At 40.1% G+C, this 15,705-nt stretch overlaps 1 protein-coding gene across 1 annotated transcript in view; it reads right to left on the bottom strand.

The window, feature by feature from the left end:
* The window catches only part of LOC109911043 (low-density lipoprotein receptor-related protein 1-like), a 1,753,343-nt gene that overhangs the window by 194,090 nt on the left and 1,543,548 nt on the right, over nt 1-15,705 (bottom strand). Inside the window, exons 60-62 of the mRNA XM_048599379.1 lie at nt 13,661-13,848; nt 10,973-11,178; nt 4,818-5,006 (exon numbers count right to left, since the gene is read on the bottom strand). Coding sequence (XP_048455336.1) covers nt 4,818-5,006; nt 10,973-11,178; nt 13,661-13,848 — 583 coding nt within the window. The remainder of the gene's footprint in view (nt 1-4,817; nt 5,007-10,972; nt 11,179-13,660; nt 13,849-15,705) is intronic.

A 15,705-nucleotide genomic window follows, 5' to 3' on the forward strand; every position in this document is an offset into this window, starting at 1 on the left:
CCTGCTCCTCTGATGCTGCTTGGCCTGCTGTGTTCATCCAGCTCTACACTTTGTTATCTCAGATTCTCCAGCATCTGCAGTCCCTACTATCTCTGAAATATCTTTTTAATTCACCTGTTTCCGTTTTCCTGTCTCTTACATCTTTTCAAAGTCCATACATGCAACACGTATGTCATCATTTTTACCAGTCCGCTTCAATATTTCATCCAAACTGTTTAATCATGTTAGTTGGACATGACGTGTCTTTCAAAAAGCAAACAGATCCTGTAATGGCTGCCCCTCAATAGTTTTTATTTGGACTAAGCATGAACTGAGTTTGTCCTTGACAATTGCCACTAGCTGTTTTCCCAGCACGCTGGCCTTTAGTTACCAGGTTTATCCTCCTGTTTCTGAATAGGAATGTAATGTATAAGTCAGTTATCCATGGTCCTGGCATATCTTCTTTATCCAAGGAGGACTGAAAGAAAGATTGGGGTCAGAACCTATGCTCCATACTTGGTTCACTCATCAACTTTAGATGCATTCCGTCTGATTTGGTTGGCTTCTTTATTTTGATTGATGCTGACTTATTTACACTTCCTTTCCATTGTTTTCCTTTCCTTCTTTATAGCAACATTAGCTGATCCTTATCCTTTGAAGAGACACTCATTCAGTTCTTGAAATGCCCTTTGTCTCCAGAAGGAGAAAAAAAATCCTTCTTCGACCTGAATTGAATCCAACATTAACAATAATTTTATATTGTATACGTTTATAACAGATTTTGGGGTTGACTTTTATTTTGACTGTTTGACTGTTATTCTTTCCTTATGTGCTGTTTTTATTCTTAAATCCTTTCCCAACAGCCCCCTGCACACTTTGTATACTGTCTGGTGTTCAATTATATTCTACACCTGTCAATTGCTACAAGCCTCCTTGTGTTTTGCTATTTTAATATGTGCTTCCATTGTCATCAAGGGCATTTGGATGAGATAGGCTGCTTGGGGTAAAATTTTTGGATTGTATCTGAACAATCTCCACTTTGAAGGCCTACTTATTGCTTTTTTAACATTTCTTTTTTTTTGTTTCCAGTCCACTGTGTTAGTTTTCTTCCCAAATAATTGAAATCAGGAGCCTTCCAATCATTGATTTTCATTTTTGATCATCTTATGCCCTTTTCTATTGCTACTTCAAAACTAATGTTATTGTGATCTTGATTACCCAGATGTTCTCCCACTGAAATCTGTTCCACTTGCCTGACTTAATTCCTCAGAACTAGATTTTAGAACTGCTTCCTTAGTTTAATATATCATTATTCATGTATTAAATCAGGCAGAAGAAAACATTCTGTCATTTAAGTTTTACTGTCAAAGTACTTCAGTCTACACATTGGTTTCTATCTTTCCCTTTTCAATACCCTCCCTCTCCAGGAGCGAAACTTGTTCTGGAGAAAAACCGAGGTCCTAAGGACAAACTCCTATTGGAGATAACACAGTGTGGAGCTGGAGAAACACACAGGCCAGGCAGCATCAGAAGAGCCGGAAAGTTGACGTTTCGGGTTGGGAACCTTCTTCAGAAAGGGGGAGGGGGACGGGGAAGGGAGCTGGGAAATAACTAGAAAGAGGAGGGGTGTGGCTGGGAATGGTAGGTGGGATGGTGATAGGTGAGTGCAGGTAGGGAGTGGTGGGGATTGGTCAGGGGGATGGGTGGGGCGGATAGGTGGGAGAGAAGATGGACAGATTGTGTCAGGGCAAGGAGGAGGGGACGAGAGGGAGGGTTGGAAATGGGATAAGGCTGGGGGTGGGGAGATTTTTAAAATGGTTTCCATATTTAGGCCATCTGGCTACAGGCTCCCGAGAGGCAATATGAGGTGTTGTTCCTCCAGTTTGCGGGTGGCGTCATTGTAACACTGGTGGGGTCTCAGGGTGGACATGTCACCCAGGGCGTGGGAGGGGGAGTTAAAATGGTTGGTGACCGGAAGGTGTTGTCGTTTGTCATGTACAGAGCACAGATGCTCTATGAAGCGGTCTCCGAGCCTACGCTTGGTCTCACCGATGTAGAGGAGGCCACATTGCGGGAGCAGCAGATAGAGTAGACCAAGTTGACGGTTGTACAGGTGAACCCCTGTCAGATATGAAAGGTTTGTTTTGGGCCTTGAATGGAGGTGAGGGGGGAGGTGTAGGGGCAGGGACAGCATTTCCTGCAGTTGCAGGGAAAGGTGCCGGGTGTGGTGGGGTTAGTGGGGAGGGAACGAGGGAGTTGCGGAGACAGCAGTCCCTTTGAAAGGCAGATAGGGGTGGGGAGGGAAATATCTCTTGGTTGTGGAGTCAGATTGTAGGTGGCAGAGAATGATATGCTGGATGTGGAGGTTGGTGGAGTGATATGTGAGGAGAAGGGGGAATCTGTCTTTATTTTTGTTGGGGGAGGGGTTGTGAGTGCAGAAGTGTGGGAAATACAAGAGATGCGGTTGAGGGCATTTTTGATCACTGGAGCGGGGGGCGCAGTTACAGTCCTTGAAATTGGAGGACATCTGGGATGTTCGGGAGTGGAACACCCCATCTTGGGGCAGACGTGGTAGAGGCGGAGGAATTGGGAGTATGGGATCGCATTCTTGCAGGAAGGTAGTGAGGGGAGGTGAAGTCCACGTAGCTGTGGGAGTTGATGAGCTTGAAATAGACGTCAGTTTCGAGGCAGTCACCAGAGATGGAGACGGAGAGGCCCAGGAAGGAGAGGGAGGTATTGGAGTTGGTCCAGGTGAAATTGAGGTTGGGATGAAAGGTGTTAGTAAAGTTGATGAATTGTTCAAGCTCCTCGTGGGAGCATGAGGCAGCGTCAATACAACAATGTAGCGGAGGAAGAGGTGTGGGATAGTGCCAGTGTAACAGTGGAAAAAGGCCTGTTCCACATATCCTACAAAGAGGCAGGCATAACTTGGGCCCATGCTGGTGCCCATGGCCACCCCCTTCGTCTGTGGGAAGTGGGAGGAGTTAAAGAAGAAGTTGTTCAGGGTAAGGACAAGTTCTGTTAAGGGAATTCACCAGTTTTTAAATCTTCCCACCCCAGGCCTCATCCCACGTCCAACCCTCCCTCTCATCCCCACCTCCTTGACCTGACACAACTTGTCCATCTTCTCTCCCACCTATCTGCCCCTCCCATCCCACTGAGCAATCCCCACCATTCCCTACCTGCACTCACCTATCACCATCCCACCTACCTTCCTCAGCCCCACCCCTCCTCTCTATTTATTTCTCAGCTCCCTTCCCCCTACCCCTCCCCATTTCTGAAGAAGGGTCCCAACCCAAAACGTCAACTTTCCTGTTCCTCTGATGCTGCCAGGTCTGCTGTGTTCCTCCAGCTTCACATTTTATTGTATCTGACTCCAGCATCTGCAGTTCTTGCTATCTCCTATCAGAATCACTGCTCTCAATTATCACTGAAACCATTCTGGTTTATCTTTTAAAGGACCTGCATTTCTAAGATTGTAATTGTTCCTCATTGGACTGGAAATATACTTATCAAGAACAACAATCTGAAAAATTTGATGTTGAACCATCTAAGGATATATTATTGTATTTGAGCCAAAAGTAGATCAATGAGGTAGTATTTAAGGAACATTTTAAAGGAGGTAGAAAGATGCAGAGCTTTAAGGAGGGAAGTCACAAGTATAGGACATAAGCAGCTGACTTCATGGTTTCCACTGGAACAATTAAAAGTGGGACACTCAAAAGCCTGCACACATTTTAGGGGCTCTTGATTGTCATTGGTCTTTTTTTCATCTTTGTCAGGGACTTGAGGTTCCATAATATTGCTCTTGCTACTTTTACACTTCTCTGAAATTTACTAACTGATGTGTACTCCTTTCTCCTTCTCTCTGGCCGTTTACAGAAAATACCCATCAGTTACATATTGTGTTTTTATTCCTTAAAAATAATCCAATACAGTCTGTCTTTAGACCCTCTAGTACTTTAGCAACCTGCAGAATTAAAGCATTTCCTCACATGTAATTCTGAATAAGTATAACATTATATATTCACAGGAGCTTACACAAGGCACACAGGGTTGAGATAGGCAGACTTTAAATCAGTAAGGAAATCCAAGGTTATTTGAAAAAGGCAGGAAAGTGGAGTTCAGGATTGTCATATCAGTCATGATCTCATTGAATGCTGGAGCAGACTTGAAAAGCCAAATGGTGTCAGTTTAATTCTATATATTATTGTTGTGTTTTATTTTGTCCATTTAAAGGCTCAATAACTAGCTGTGTGCAGTTAGAAGCAGTTGTAATAATGAGTGGATGACTCAGAATTTATGACTTGTGACTCTTTGAGCTTGAAGTCATTTCTGCAGACTATAAATGAATGTCAACCACCTCATGAAATCCTGACATATCTTAGCAAAGGCAAATGAGTCACTGGACAAAGGGCGGCTGTTGCAGAATGTGGGTGAATGCCAAGTGCACATATCTACAGTTTTGAAACAAGTTTTAAAGGCCTTGTTAGCAATTCCACATGAAGTTAGATAAAATCAAGAGTTTAATTTTTACTGGTAAAAGTTGGCTTCAAGGCACTTATGCTAACTCTACAAAACTCCTGTTCACTCAGCAAGATGAGGGTCAGTGCATGTGATATATTCTCTGTACATCAATTCATATAGTTTGAGCAGACTTCAGTCACCTACAGTTTTCATTTTTATGCATGACACAATAATACTTCCCTCATGCAACATGTTTTCCTTAAGAAGACAAGATAAAATTATTTCCTAGGCATAATTATATAGATCATCCAATTACACAAATGATTTTTACATTAAATTTGGAAAGCATACAGCACGCTGCAATGAATTACCATCTGGTTGTCTGTGAGGATGATACACATGGATATCCATTATCTGATGCCAGGAGCTGATTAGTGACATCTTGTTTAAACCTGTGGTTTTATGAGCACGGCTGACCGACTTAGTTTTCCAATCTGTCCAGTAAATGTAGTCTTCAAATAATGTCACTGCTAAAACATGTGGGATATCTTGGTTCTGAACTGCAATAGGATATGGATATATTAGTGTACTACATTGGAAGAATGCCAGCCTCAACATTAAATATTGCATGAACCATCAGATACAACTGAAACATAATTTTTTTATGAATAGCTGCTGTAACAATATACCAGCTCCCTATGGTTCTTCATTACCATTTTAAAGAACACAGAACAATGCATAAACTCTGTTATCTTGCAGTTTCACTTGGTCTAACACTTGACAGGAAATGAATATGCCTGCTTATAACAAAATCTTTGGAAATTCTTCAACATGAAATCACAATTTTATTTTCCTTTAGTTTTCTCTCTTCTGAAGGTGCCACATTGTAATGAACAAACTATCTTTAAAATGTTTTTAGAAGGGGGAGATGCTATCTTTTTTGGGTGCTCCATTACCATCAGGGACATACCCTACCTGCCCATAATTCAAAATCCATCCCCCGACTTTCCTCTTGCCCTCCCTAAGGTAGGCAAACGCTCCTTGCAAAAGTCCCTTAAATTATCTCACTCCAGAATGCCAGCATCCATTACAAGACATGGCTTTACACCATAGCAACTAATGGAACTTAAATTCAATTATTACCACACTCTGGAACATAAGGCTAATCTCAGTGATGATGCCACGAAATCATCATCAAACTTGTGAAACCCCATCTGGTTCACTAATGTCCTTTACTTGTCTTGCCTACATGCGATTCTAGACCCACAGCCTTAATGTTGACTCTTAACGGCTCTATAAAATGCTCTGGCAAGCCATCCAGTCCAAGGCCAATTTGTAATGGGCAACAAATGTTGGCCTTGTCGATAATGCCCATTTCGCATGAAGAAATAAACTAGAAGAAAATGACAGCTGGAGAGAATCCATGAATAATTTATTTCCCTTTACTTTTTTGATCTGTTTTGAATAACCTTTCACTGTTACCAGCTACTGACATTTTCTAGGTGTTAATAAACTTGGTACAGATTTGCTCTATTGAGCCTAAACATGCCTGATTATCAATTAACAGGTTGATCAACAATAAAATTCAAACACTCAGCTTGTCCTGCCTCGTAGATAATCTCTAGGCAGATATTTAACATGATTCTGTCTAGACAGCTATTTTTAAAAAATCTTTTTTCGACTTTCAGAACCTTTGTGGTCAGCGTCTTGAAAATCCCTTAATGAGAACAGTGAATTCACAAGACTGTCTTAGTTTCAAACAGAACATGTTACAGCAATCAATGATTGACCTAGGAATAAATTTTAATTCCAAGTAACAACAGCAAGGAAGAAAGCCTTGAGCATGCCTTTAAATCTGATATTTTAATTCCAGTACCAAATGTTGGCCCGAAATCAGAAGTAGTTTTTACAATACAGTGCTAGAGAACATAGAAGATATTTTATTCTGACCTTGTTAACATGTTTGAATTATAATAAATTCATGCAAATAGTGTTCAATTGCACCTTTCTCCACAGTGTATATTTATATATATGCAAAACTGTTGCCTTCACAGAGAAGATTTCTGTTATCCACCACAAGTGGATGATATTTTTATGCAATAAAAAGCAAGAGGAAAATCTGGGTCAGATAAAATCCTAATATTTTGTTAAAACACAATTGACTCATCATCGTTTGAGGAGCTAATATTGTCTTTTTGTGTGTACTCCCTCCTTCAGAACTATAATCTTTTTTAATCTGATCAGCATTTTTTGCATCTCTTCCAACCTCTGTCATCAGGCAGAAGATACAAAAGCCTAAACACATGTACCATTTTCAAATAGCAACAATATACGGTGCAACATGCATAGGAACATATAAATCAGGAGCAGGAGTAGGTTATTCAGTCCCTTGAGCCTGCTCTGCTCTTCAATAAGATCACGCTGATTGGATTATAACTTGAAATCCACATTCCTGCCTACCCTGATAATGTTTTAATCCATTGCTTAACAAGAATCTGTTTGCCTGCTTTACAAATTGTCAAGGACTCTGTTTCCATCATCTTTTCAGGAAAAGAGTTCCAAAGACTCATGAATTCCTGAGTGAAAGAAATTGCCTAATCTCTGTTTTAAATTAGTGACCCCTTAATTTTAAACAGTCACTTCTAATTCTAGAATCTGTCATAACAGGAAACATTTCTCCATATCTACCTTGTCTATTCCTGTCTGAATTTTATGTTTCAATTAAATCACCTCGTAAACTTCCAAACTTCAGGAAATACAAATCTAGCTTTTCCGATTGTTCTTCATAGGAATTGACTGAACTTTGTCTGAACTGTCTTCACCTGCCTCTCCTTAACTTAATTTGCCAACTGACTTTAACCAGCTCTATTTCATGATCTCATTATTGCCCTTATTTAAATGTCAAAAATGAGACTCAGACCTATTCCTCTCTCCCTCAATCTGAACGTAAAATGCAATCATATTGAGGTTGCTGCTACTAAGGGGGCTGCTTCATTATGAGATCATTAATCTTATCTTTTTGTAGGATAGCAGATCTAGTGTAGGCTAATCTCTGGTTAGCTCCAGAATTATGCTGTTCTAAGAAATTGTCCAGAAAACATTCTATGAACTCTGAATCTAGGCTACCTTTGCCCATTTGACTTTACAATTCTGAAAGTAGCTTAAAATTCTCATGATTATAGCCATGCCTTTCTGACCAGTTTTGTAATTCTTCCTTTATTCCACACCAGAATGTATGGTTACTATTAGGACATCCTGGGTAGAACTATCCTGAAATATTCGATCATATGCTGCAAGCTCTATAAGACTGTAGAGTTGTACAGACTGGGTTTGTTTCTGTAGCTCCCAAAATGACAAATCTACAGTTTGGCTGGACTGGCAAGTGACCCATGAGCAAAATATGGTGAGTCATCTCAAATGGAATTTTCTTGGAAAATAATCATTTTAATAAGGCAATCAAAATCCAACACACAGTTCATTTTAAATTTCTTTTTATTGTTCTCATTGCCTGAACTTCACCACATCACTATTCAAAGTAAAACTAGAAATAAATAGAATGTAACAGCAGAACACTTAAAAGTACATAATCGAACTAAGAAGAGTCAGCATAGTGTCAGGAAGGAGAACTCATTTTCAGAGAATTGTTTTGAGAAGGTAACAAGCAGGATAGATGAATGTGAAACAATTGATGTAATAAGTTTAGATGTCAAAAAGGCATTTGATAAAGTATTGCTCATTAGACTACTTAATAAGATAGTTGCCCATAGCGTTGGGGGTAGCATTTTAGCTTGGATAGAGAATGGGCTAACTAACAGAAGTTAGAGTGGGATAAAGGAGGCATGTTCAGGTTGGCAACCTATAACTGGTAGAGTGCAGCAGGGATCAGAGTGGGGCGGCAATTATTTAAAATATACATTTATTATTTGGACGAGGGAAGTGAAAGTACTTTGGCTGAGTTTGTAAATGCCACAAAAATCAATGGGAAGCCACGTGGTGAGGATGACACAGAATCTACAAAAGGATATAGACAGGCTAAGTGAGTGTGCAAAATCTTGGCAGATGGAATAAAATGTGAAAAAATATGGGTTCAGGTATTTTGGCAAGAAGAATAGAGGAACTAAATATGATTTAAATGGAGAAAGACTGCAGCAAGCTGCAGCACAGAGGGATGGGGGTTTCTCATGTATAAATCACAGGTTATAGGAAAGATAAATAGGCTGTTTGTCTTTATTTCAAATGAAATGGAATGTAAAAACAAAGAAGTCTTGATAAAACTATGTAGGACACTATTTAGACCCCACCTAGAATATTGAAAACAGTTTGATCACCTTATGGAAAGAAAATATACTGATATTAAAGGTAGTCCAAAGAAAGATGCTCAGGTTGATTCCAAGTATGGAAGGATTTTCTACATTGGGCCTGCAATCATCAGACTTAGAAGAATGACAGGTGATCTTATTGGAACCTGTAAGATTTGTAAGGGTAGATGCTAAGAGATTGATCACTTTTGTAGGCGAATCTAGGACAAGAGCGCATAATCTGAATGAAGGACTGCCCACTTTAAGAGAGATTGAGAGATTTTTTCTCTTGGAGGACAGTGAATCTATGATTTTTTTTAGCACCGATTACTAAAGAGGCTGGGTGATTGAGTATATTTGAAGCTGAGATAGACACTTTTAATGAGTAAGAGAAGCAAGGGTTTTTGGACAAAGGCATGAAAGTGGAGTTCAAGATTATCAGATTACCCATGAAATCATTGAATTCCAGAGCAGACACGATGGGCTAAATGGCCTACTTCTACGCCAACATTTTATGATGTGGAGGTCCCAGTGTTGGACTGGGTGGTCAAGGCCAGAAATCACACGATACCAGGTTGTCGTTCAATAGGCTTATTTAAAAACAACTTATGAAAGATTACTGGTTTGGGAGGATGACATGGGTGAGGGCCATTGATTGAACAAGACGCATGCAATAGTGAGAGATGGAGTCTTTGAGCTTTGGCATAAATTCTTTGCAATAGCAGAGTTAGAGTGAGTGCTGGCATTACGAGAGTGAGGAAGCACAGACAAGATGGTGGCACTTATCCTTATGGGGCATAGAAGATCATTGGCCTTTTTTCTGCACTGCTGGATATCTTGCCTTATTCATTTTACAACATTATATCATGTTGCAATCTATATCTAGCCTGGCTATGTCCGATGGTGTGGTCCACTGGGAAAAGGATTTCTTCTCCTCTGCAACACCCATCCACAAACACCTCCAGGTCTTTGTCTATGAAGTTGGAACTGTCTCTTCTGAGCCATGTCTTCAGTGATTAGACTCCAGCACAACAGTGTGCTGAGTTGTTCCTAGCTTGAAATATGGCTCCAAAGGCATGTGCAACAGAATGTCTCAGCTGTGGCAAGCACACCAAACACCTCAGCCATGTGAGTACCTGAGAAATATGCCCAAAAGCCAGTTGCATACTCAATAAAGTGAAGAGGGGAAGATTGCCTGAAAAAAAAACATTGCTATTGGCCATGGTGGACAGATCACCAAGAAACTCACTCATCGATATACTTTAACTGTGAATAGGAAAGTTCTGCCTTGTGTGTGATGCTGAAAGTATAAGTGTCAAGCTTAACCCAGCACTTTGAAGTTAGCCATTGTTGTTTCTGAGTTTCATTTTAATTTACTAGACCTGACTTTCATCCAATCCCAGTAACGGTTACTTCAGGTCAGCAGATAGGTAGAGCAGACACATGCAATTAATTAGTGTAGCCTCAGCTGTCAGGTAAGTGGTGGAAAGTGTAGTTGAACATAGATGAAAGAAGGAAACCAATGGCTCTTGTTGAAACTCAAAGCTTATAATTTAACTTGTAAAAAGTAAATTAGTTTTTCAGACTTCTTTAGGGTTGATGTTTCTTCAGTCCCACTGCTATGGGGATAATGCCACCAGATGTAGTTTCTTGCCGTTAAAATATTCTCAGGTCTAAATTACTTCATCAGATACTAACTTTTGAAAACTATTGAGACCCTCACCTACTTGGCTAAAGGTCACATTGATGGCCCAAACTATACTTAAAATGGTGACAGGCACAAACATGACATGATTGAGATAAGTCATTCATTGTTTTAATTGTGTATACATGTTGAGCACAAGGGCTATAATGCATAAACTTGTTTGAAGTTACAAAAAAAAACATTGAGATCAATAAAACTTCAAATCTTGAAAAATGAAATCTGTCTTAGAAGACCGCATAGTATTAGTAAAAGATTTTACTGTACATATTGACATCTTATAAAATTGCACATAGTTCAGACAATCAATTAATAATTGTATACATTTAGTTAGAAATATTTTAATTTCACTAGATTATTTAAATCGAAACATCAGTTATTTAATTTGAAGAGAACTTACCAAATTTATTATTAGCAAATTTCAAGAACAATAATGCTTCATTATTTGTTATGAGGTATGCTGAATTAAAATATATAAACAGAACAAAATAATTCAAAATGGGGGAGAAAAAACAGCCTTACCTACCTCTATGTCTTTTGGATCCATCCAGGTCAGCAAACTCTATAGAACCTTGCTCATCATCAGCCCAGTACAGCCTGTTATTCACATAATCCAGACAGAGACCACTTGGCTTTGAGATTTTTGTGTCTATGACAATGTTTTGATTAGTTCCATCCATTCCTACACGGCCAATATGTGGATAATCGCCATGGTCAGTCCAATATAAATATCTATTCAAAAATGTTTATTAAAAAAAAATTAAAACTGAATTCAAATATAAGAACAGAAAATACTGGAATCACTCAGCATTGTCAGGTAACTCTTGTTTACTTTGCAATTTCATTCCATGAATCATGTTTGCCCAGACAGTGGGTGGAATTTGGAATTGCTACCATGTAGGATCATTGAGGAAAATAGTTTTGATGTATTTGAAGGAAAGTAAGACAAGCCCATGAGAAGAAAAAGAATAGAATGATATCCTGTTAAAGTGAGGTCAGGTAAGAGAGGAGGACAAATAAGGAAGTACAAACAATGGCCCAGACCTGTGGTCTGAATCTTATGACATTCAATGCAGTTCTAACCCCGACAGCAAAGAATATGGCATCAAATGTTAACCCAGCATTATCTTTTCATAGATGGAGATAATAGGTACTGCCGATGCTGGAGAATCTGAGATAACAAGTTGTAGAGCTGAATGAACACAGCAGGCCAAGCAGCATCAGAGGAGCAGGAAAGCTGACGTTTCGGGTCTAGACCCTTCTTCAGAAATGGGGGAGGGGAAGGGGATTCTGAGATAAATAGAGAGAGACAGGGAGCAGCGGATACAGTATACTACATTAGTAGATGTGCAGGTGAACATCTGCTTGATGTGGAAGGTCTTCTTGGGGCCTGGGATGGGGGTGAGGGGGGAGGTGTGGGGGCAGGTGTAGCACTTCCTGCGGTTGCAGGGAAAAGTGCCGGGTGTGGTGGGGCTGGTGGGGAGTGTGGAGCGGACAAGGGAGTCACGGAGAGAGTGGTCCCTCCGGAAGGCAGATAAGGGTGGGGAGGGAAAAATGTCTTTGGTGGTGGGGTCAGATTGTAGATGGCGGAAGTGGCGGAGGATGATGCGTTGGATCTGGAGGTTGGTGGGATGGTACGTGAGGATGAGGGGGATTCTGTTTTGGTTGTTATTGCAGGGAGGAGGTGTGACGGATTAGTTGCGGGAAATGCATTTTCGACATGTGGAGGAGATTTTGCGGTCCTTGAAAAACGAGGACATCTGGGATGTCCGGGAGTGGAATTCCTCATCTCGGGAGCAGATGTGGCGGAGGTGAAGGAATTGGGAATAGGGGATGGGATTTTTGCAGGAAGGTGGGTGAGTGGAGGTGTATTCTAGGTAGCTGTGGGAGTCGGTAGGCTTGAAATGGATATCGGTTTCTAGGTGGTTGCCAGAGATGGAAACAGAGAGGTCCAGGAAGGAGAGAGAGGTATCGGAGATGGTCCAGGTGAACTTAAGGTTGGGGTGGAAGGTGTTAGTGAAGTTCTTCTCCTCGCCCATTTCTAAATAAGGGTCTAGGCCCGAAATGTCAGCTTTCCTGCTCCTCTGATGCTGCTTGGCCTGCTGTGTTCATCCAGCTCTACACCTTGTTATCTTTTCATAGATGTTGCCTATTGAGAAATTGCTGGATAATCTGTGGAGAAAACTGATTCTGAAGAAGGATCACTGCACCCAACATGTTGACTGATTTCTCTCCACAGATGCTGCCAGACCTCCTGAGATTTTCCAGCATTTTTTGTTTTTGTTTCAGCTTTCTAGCATCTGTAATTCTTTGGGTTTTTTGGTACATATAAAGAAACCTTTTACTTCTGGCATCATTTCTACAGAAGCTTACGGTATATTTTATGCAATTTGTCACATGTGACAAGATTGAAGATAAAAATATAATGATGATCTAGAACAAAATAGCAATGCTGCAGGCCTCAATAGGGCAATGTACTTAAACAAAAGGCAAAATAAATGATTTGAATAGATTTGTTGCCAGTGTAAACCTACATCAATAGTCTTTTGTTTTAACTTATTCATTCACAGGATGTGGGCATCTCTGACTAGGTCAGCATCTTTTGCCCATCCCTAACTGCCAGAGGATGGTTAAAAGTCAACCACATTGTCTGGAGTCGGTAGGTCAAATCAAGTAAGAGCATTAGTGATGCCAGATAGATTTTTTTCCTGATCATCATCAATGGATGCACAGTCATCATGAGACTCTTAATGAATCCAAATTCCACAAAATGCCATGGCAGGATTTGAACCCAGGTCCCCAGAACATTACCGAGGTTTTCAGATTAACAGTCCAGCGATAATACCACTCAATGGTTGCCTCCCATAATATGAACAACAGTATGAATGATAATTCCTGTAGGAAGTTGACCTTTCAGCTTAAAATGGAAACTATAGGAAAATAGTACACAAGTGATGTTTTGAATTGTACATCACAATAGCTGAGTCTCACAGTTAACTCAAACACTGAGAGACTGAAATGTTGACAGCAATCCTCTGCCACGAAACCCTTAAGCAGTGGTTCAAAATTTACAGGTTTCTTTTATTAAATGTTAGTATTATTTTGTACCTTGATTTACATACACAGGTTTCTTTGTTTCAGGATTAGGTGTGACTCAGCCTTTGTGAAAACATTTTGAAAGCTTTAACAGCAGCATAAATGGTTATGTTCATACCCAGTGCGAGGATCTATCACTAGGTGTTTCGGGATCTTCAATCCTGTGTTCACAAGGACTGTCTGATAAAGCCCATTAAGTTTTGAGACTTCAATAGTCAGCTTTGTTTTGTCGCACCAATATAGATTTTTGCCAATCCAATCAACAGCCAATCCATCTGGAATAGCTTGTCCTGTATGGTGCACCACCTAGCAAGAAAAAAAAACAAATATTAGTGCTGACTAACACTTTTGCCAAAAGCAAGAACACATTTTTAATGAAAGAGTAATACAATGAGTAACAATGTAGCAAACACTCGTACCTTCAAAACAATTTTAGTTTCTAGGTACAGCAAACATATGTAGAACAAATCAAATAGAACTTTAACCATTGTACTGGATATTCAGATTTAAATAGAGACAGTGAGAGGTTGTGAAAATGTGTTGTTTTGAAAGGTTGCAAATGGGTGCCAAAATGAAATTCAGTAAGTTGAGAAGGCTGATAGAAATCAAAGAATATGCAACTAAAACTTTTGTTTTTGTCGAGCTGTATTCAAGATTTTTAGCAATTCCAAATCAACTGATTATAATCTGCAGAAAATGAGAAATGTTCAACAAGAAAAATTGTAAATGATGCATCATGAGATCCAAAATTTGCATTTTTGTCAGGTTCATTAAAGGTTGCAGCCAATCTGTTTGACTGATGGCTCTGTAGTGATGGAAGTGCCAATGACAACAGTGGACTAGACAAGGACTATGTAGTGTCTACATTCTAGTCTTAGAATCCAGGGTCAGGTAATTGCTGGGGTCACATGATGAGGAGGAGTGGTAAGGTCTTGGGACTCTGGGGACCTTAACAGTGAGGCAGGAGATGGCAGAGTATCTGTCAGTAGAAACCTGGGGACTGTGTCCAATGTGAAAAGGAAGCTCTTGAGGGACTTGGCACCTGCTTTCCTTTCAAAACCTCAGCAATGACCTGCCAGGCTTGCCCCTTACCCCCTCTTAAGGCTAGGTGTGTAGAGTCTCATTTGGATCAGTGGCCATTCTAGACCTTTCCTTCCCCACGTAAAATTGTGAACTGTAAAATTACACCATATAATTATTGTAGCATAAATATTCTGCCTTTGATTTGCTGATCATCACAATCGTACTCCAAATAAAGGCTCCATCAAAATTCTCAAGAAAAAATAGCCTATTCACGTAACTGCCCATCCAGAGTATGTATCATCTCTCCTCTGCAAGGTTAGTGAGTGTAGTCAGGAACAGCCCAAATGTCTGCACCACTTCTCCTAATTACTATGCAAATTCCACCCACTGAAACAAGGCTACCATGTGAATTCTGGTATAAAGCAGCACATCCATATTGCTGAGACTGATACTACACTAAGGAGCCTGACAAGGTTGTGATATGAATTCATTGAGACTTTGCCAGGTCATCATCAATTTGCTGTTACGGAGCTCCTGTGAGCATGCTTGCTGCTATATGGCATGAGTACTAGAGAAATTTTGTTGTTGCAGCAATTGGTATCCTTGGTGAGGCAGAATGCTCCAGGTTCGAGTCCTGTGTTGACTGCAGACGAACACAGCCACTGGTGCAGTGGATGCTGTCATGTGTCATGTGTCTGTATCAGTTCCAGTGGGGTGAGTTGGCAGCATGAAGCACATCTGGCTATAACATCACCCACCAATTCCAAAAGAATAATGGTTGATATGAAGAGTGATCAACCAGCTTTCTGATAGCCCAAAAAAAATGCAAAAACTTTGAAATGGAGAGAAAGAAATGGACATTGTAATAGAAAGAGATTAGACTAGAAGAATTTAGAGTGAGATATTTGCTGTCAACACATAGCTATCTACTCAATAGAGCTAACAGAGCCAAAAGGACACCTTAAGATTTATTTGTCCACCATTTTTGTTTTTGATGCAATATACACATTATTCTTCAAAGGAAATCTTTATGTACATACACAGTTAATGAAGCAGTTCATATCAATGCTCTCTTTACTTACAGAGAATAAAATAAACATTGGCGTTCGCCTTCTCTATATTTGCAATTAACCTCTTGGC

Source organism: Rhincodon typus, chromosome 7, assembly GCF_021869965.1.
Source record: "Rhincodon typus isolate 14 chromosome 7, sRhiTyp1.1, whole genome shotgun sequence".
NCBI lineage: Eukaryota > Metazoa > Chordata > Chondrichthyes > Orectolobiformes > Rhincodontidae > Rhincodon > Rhincodon typus.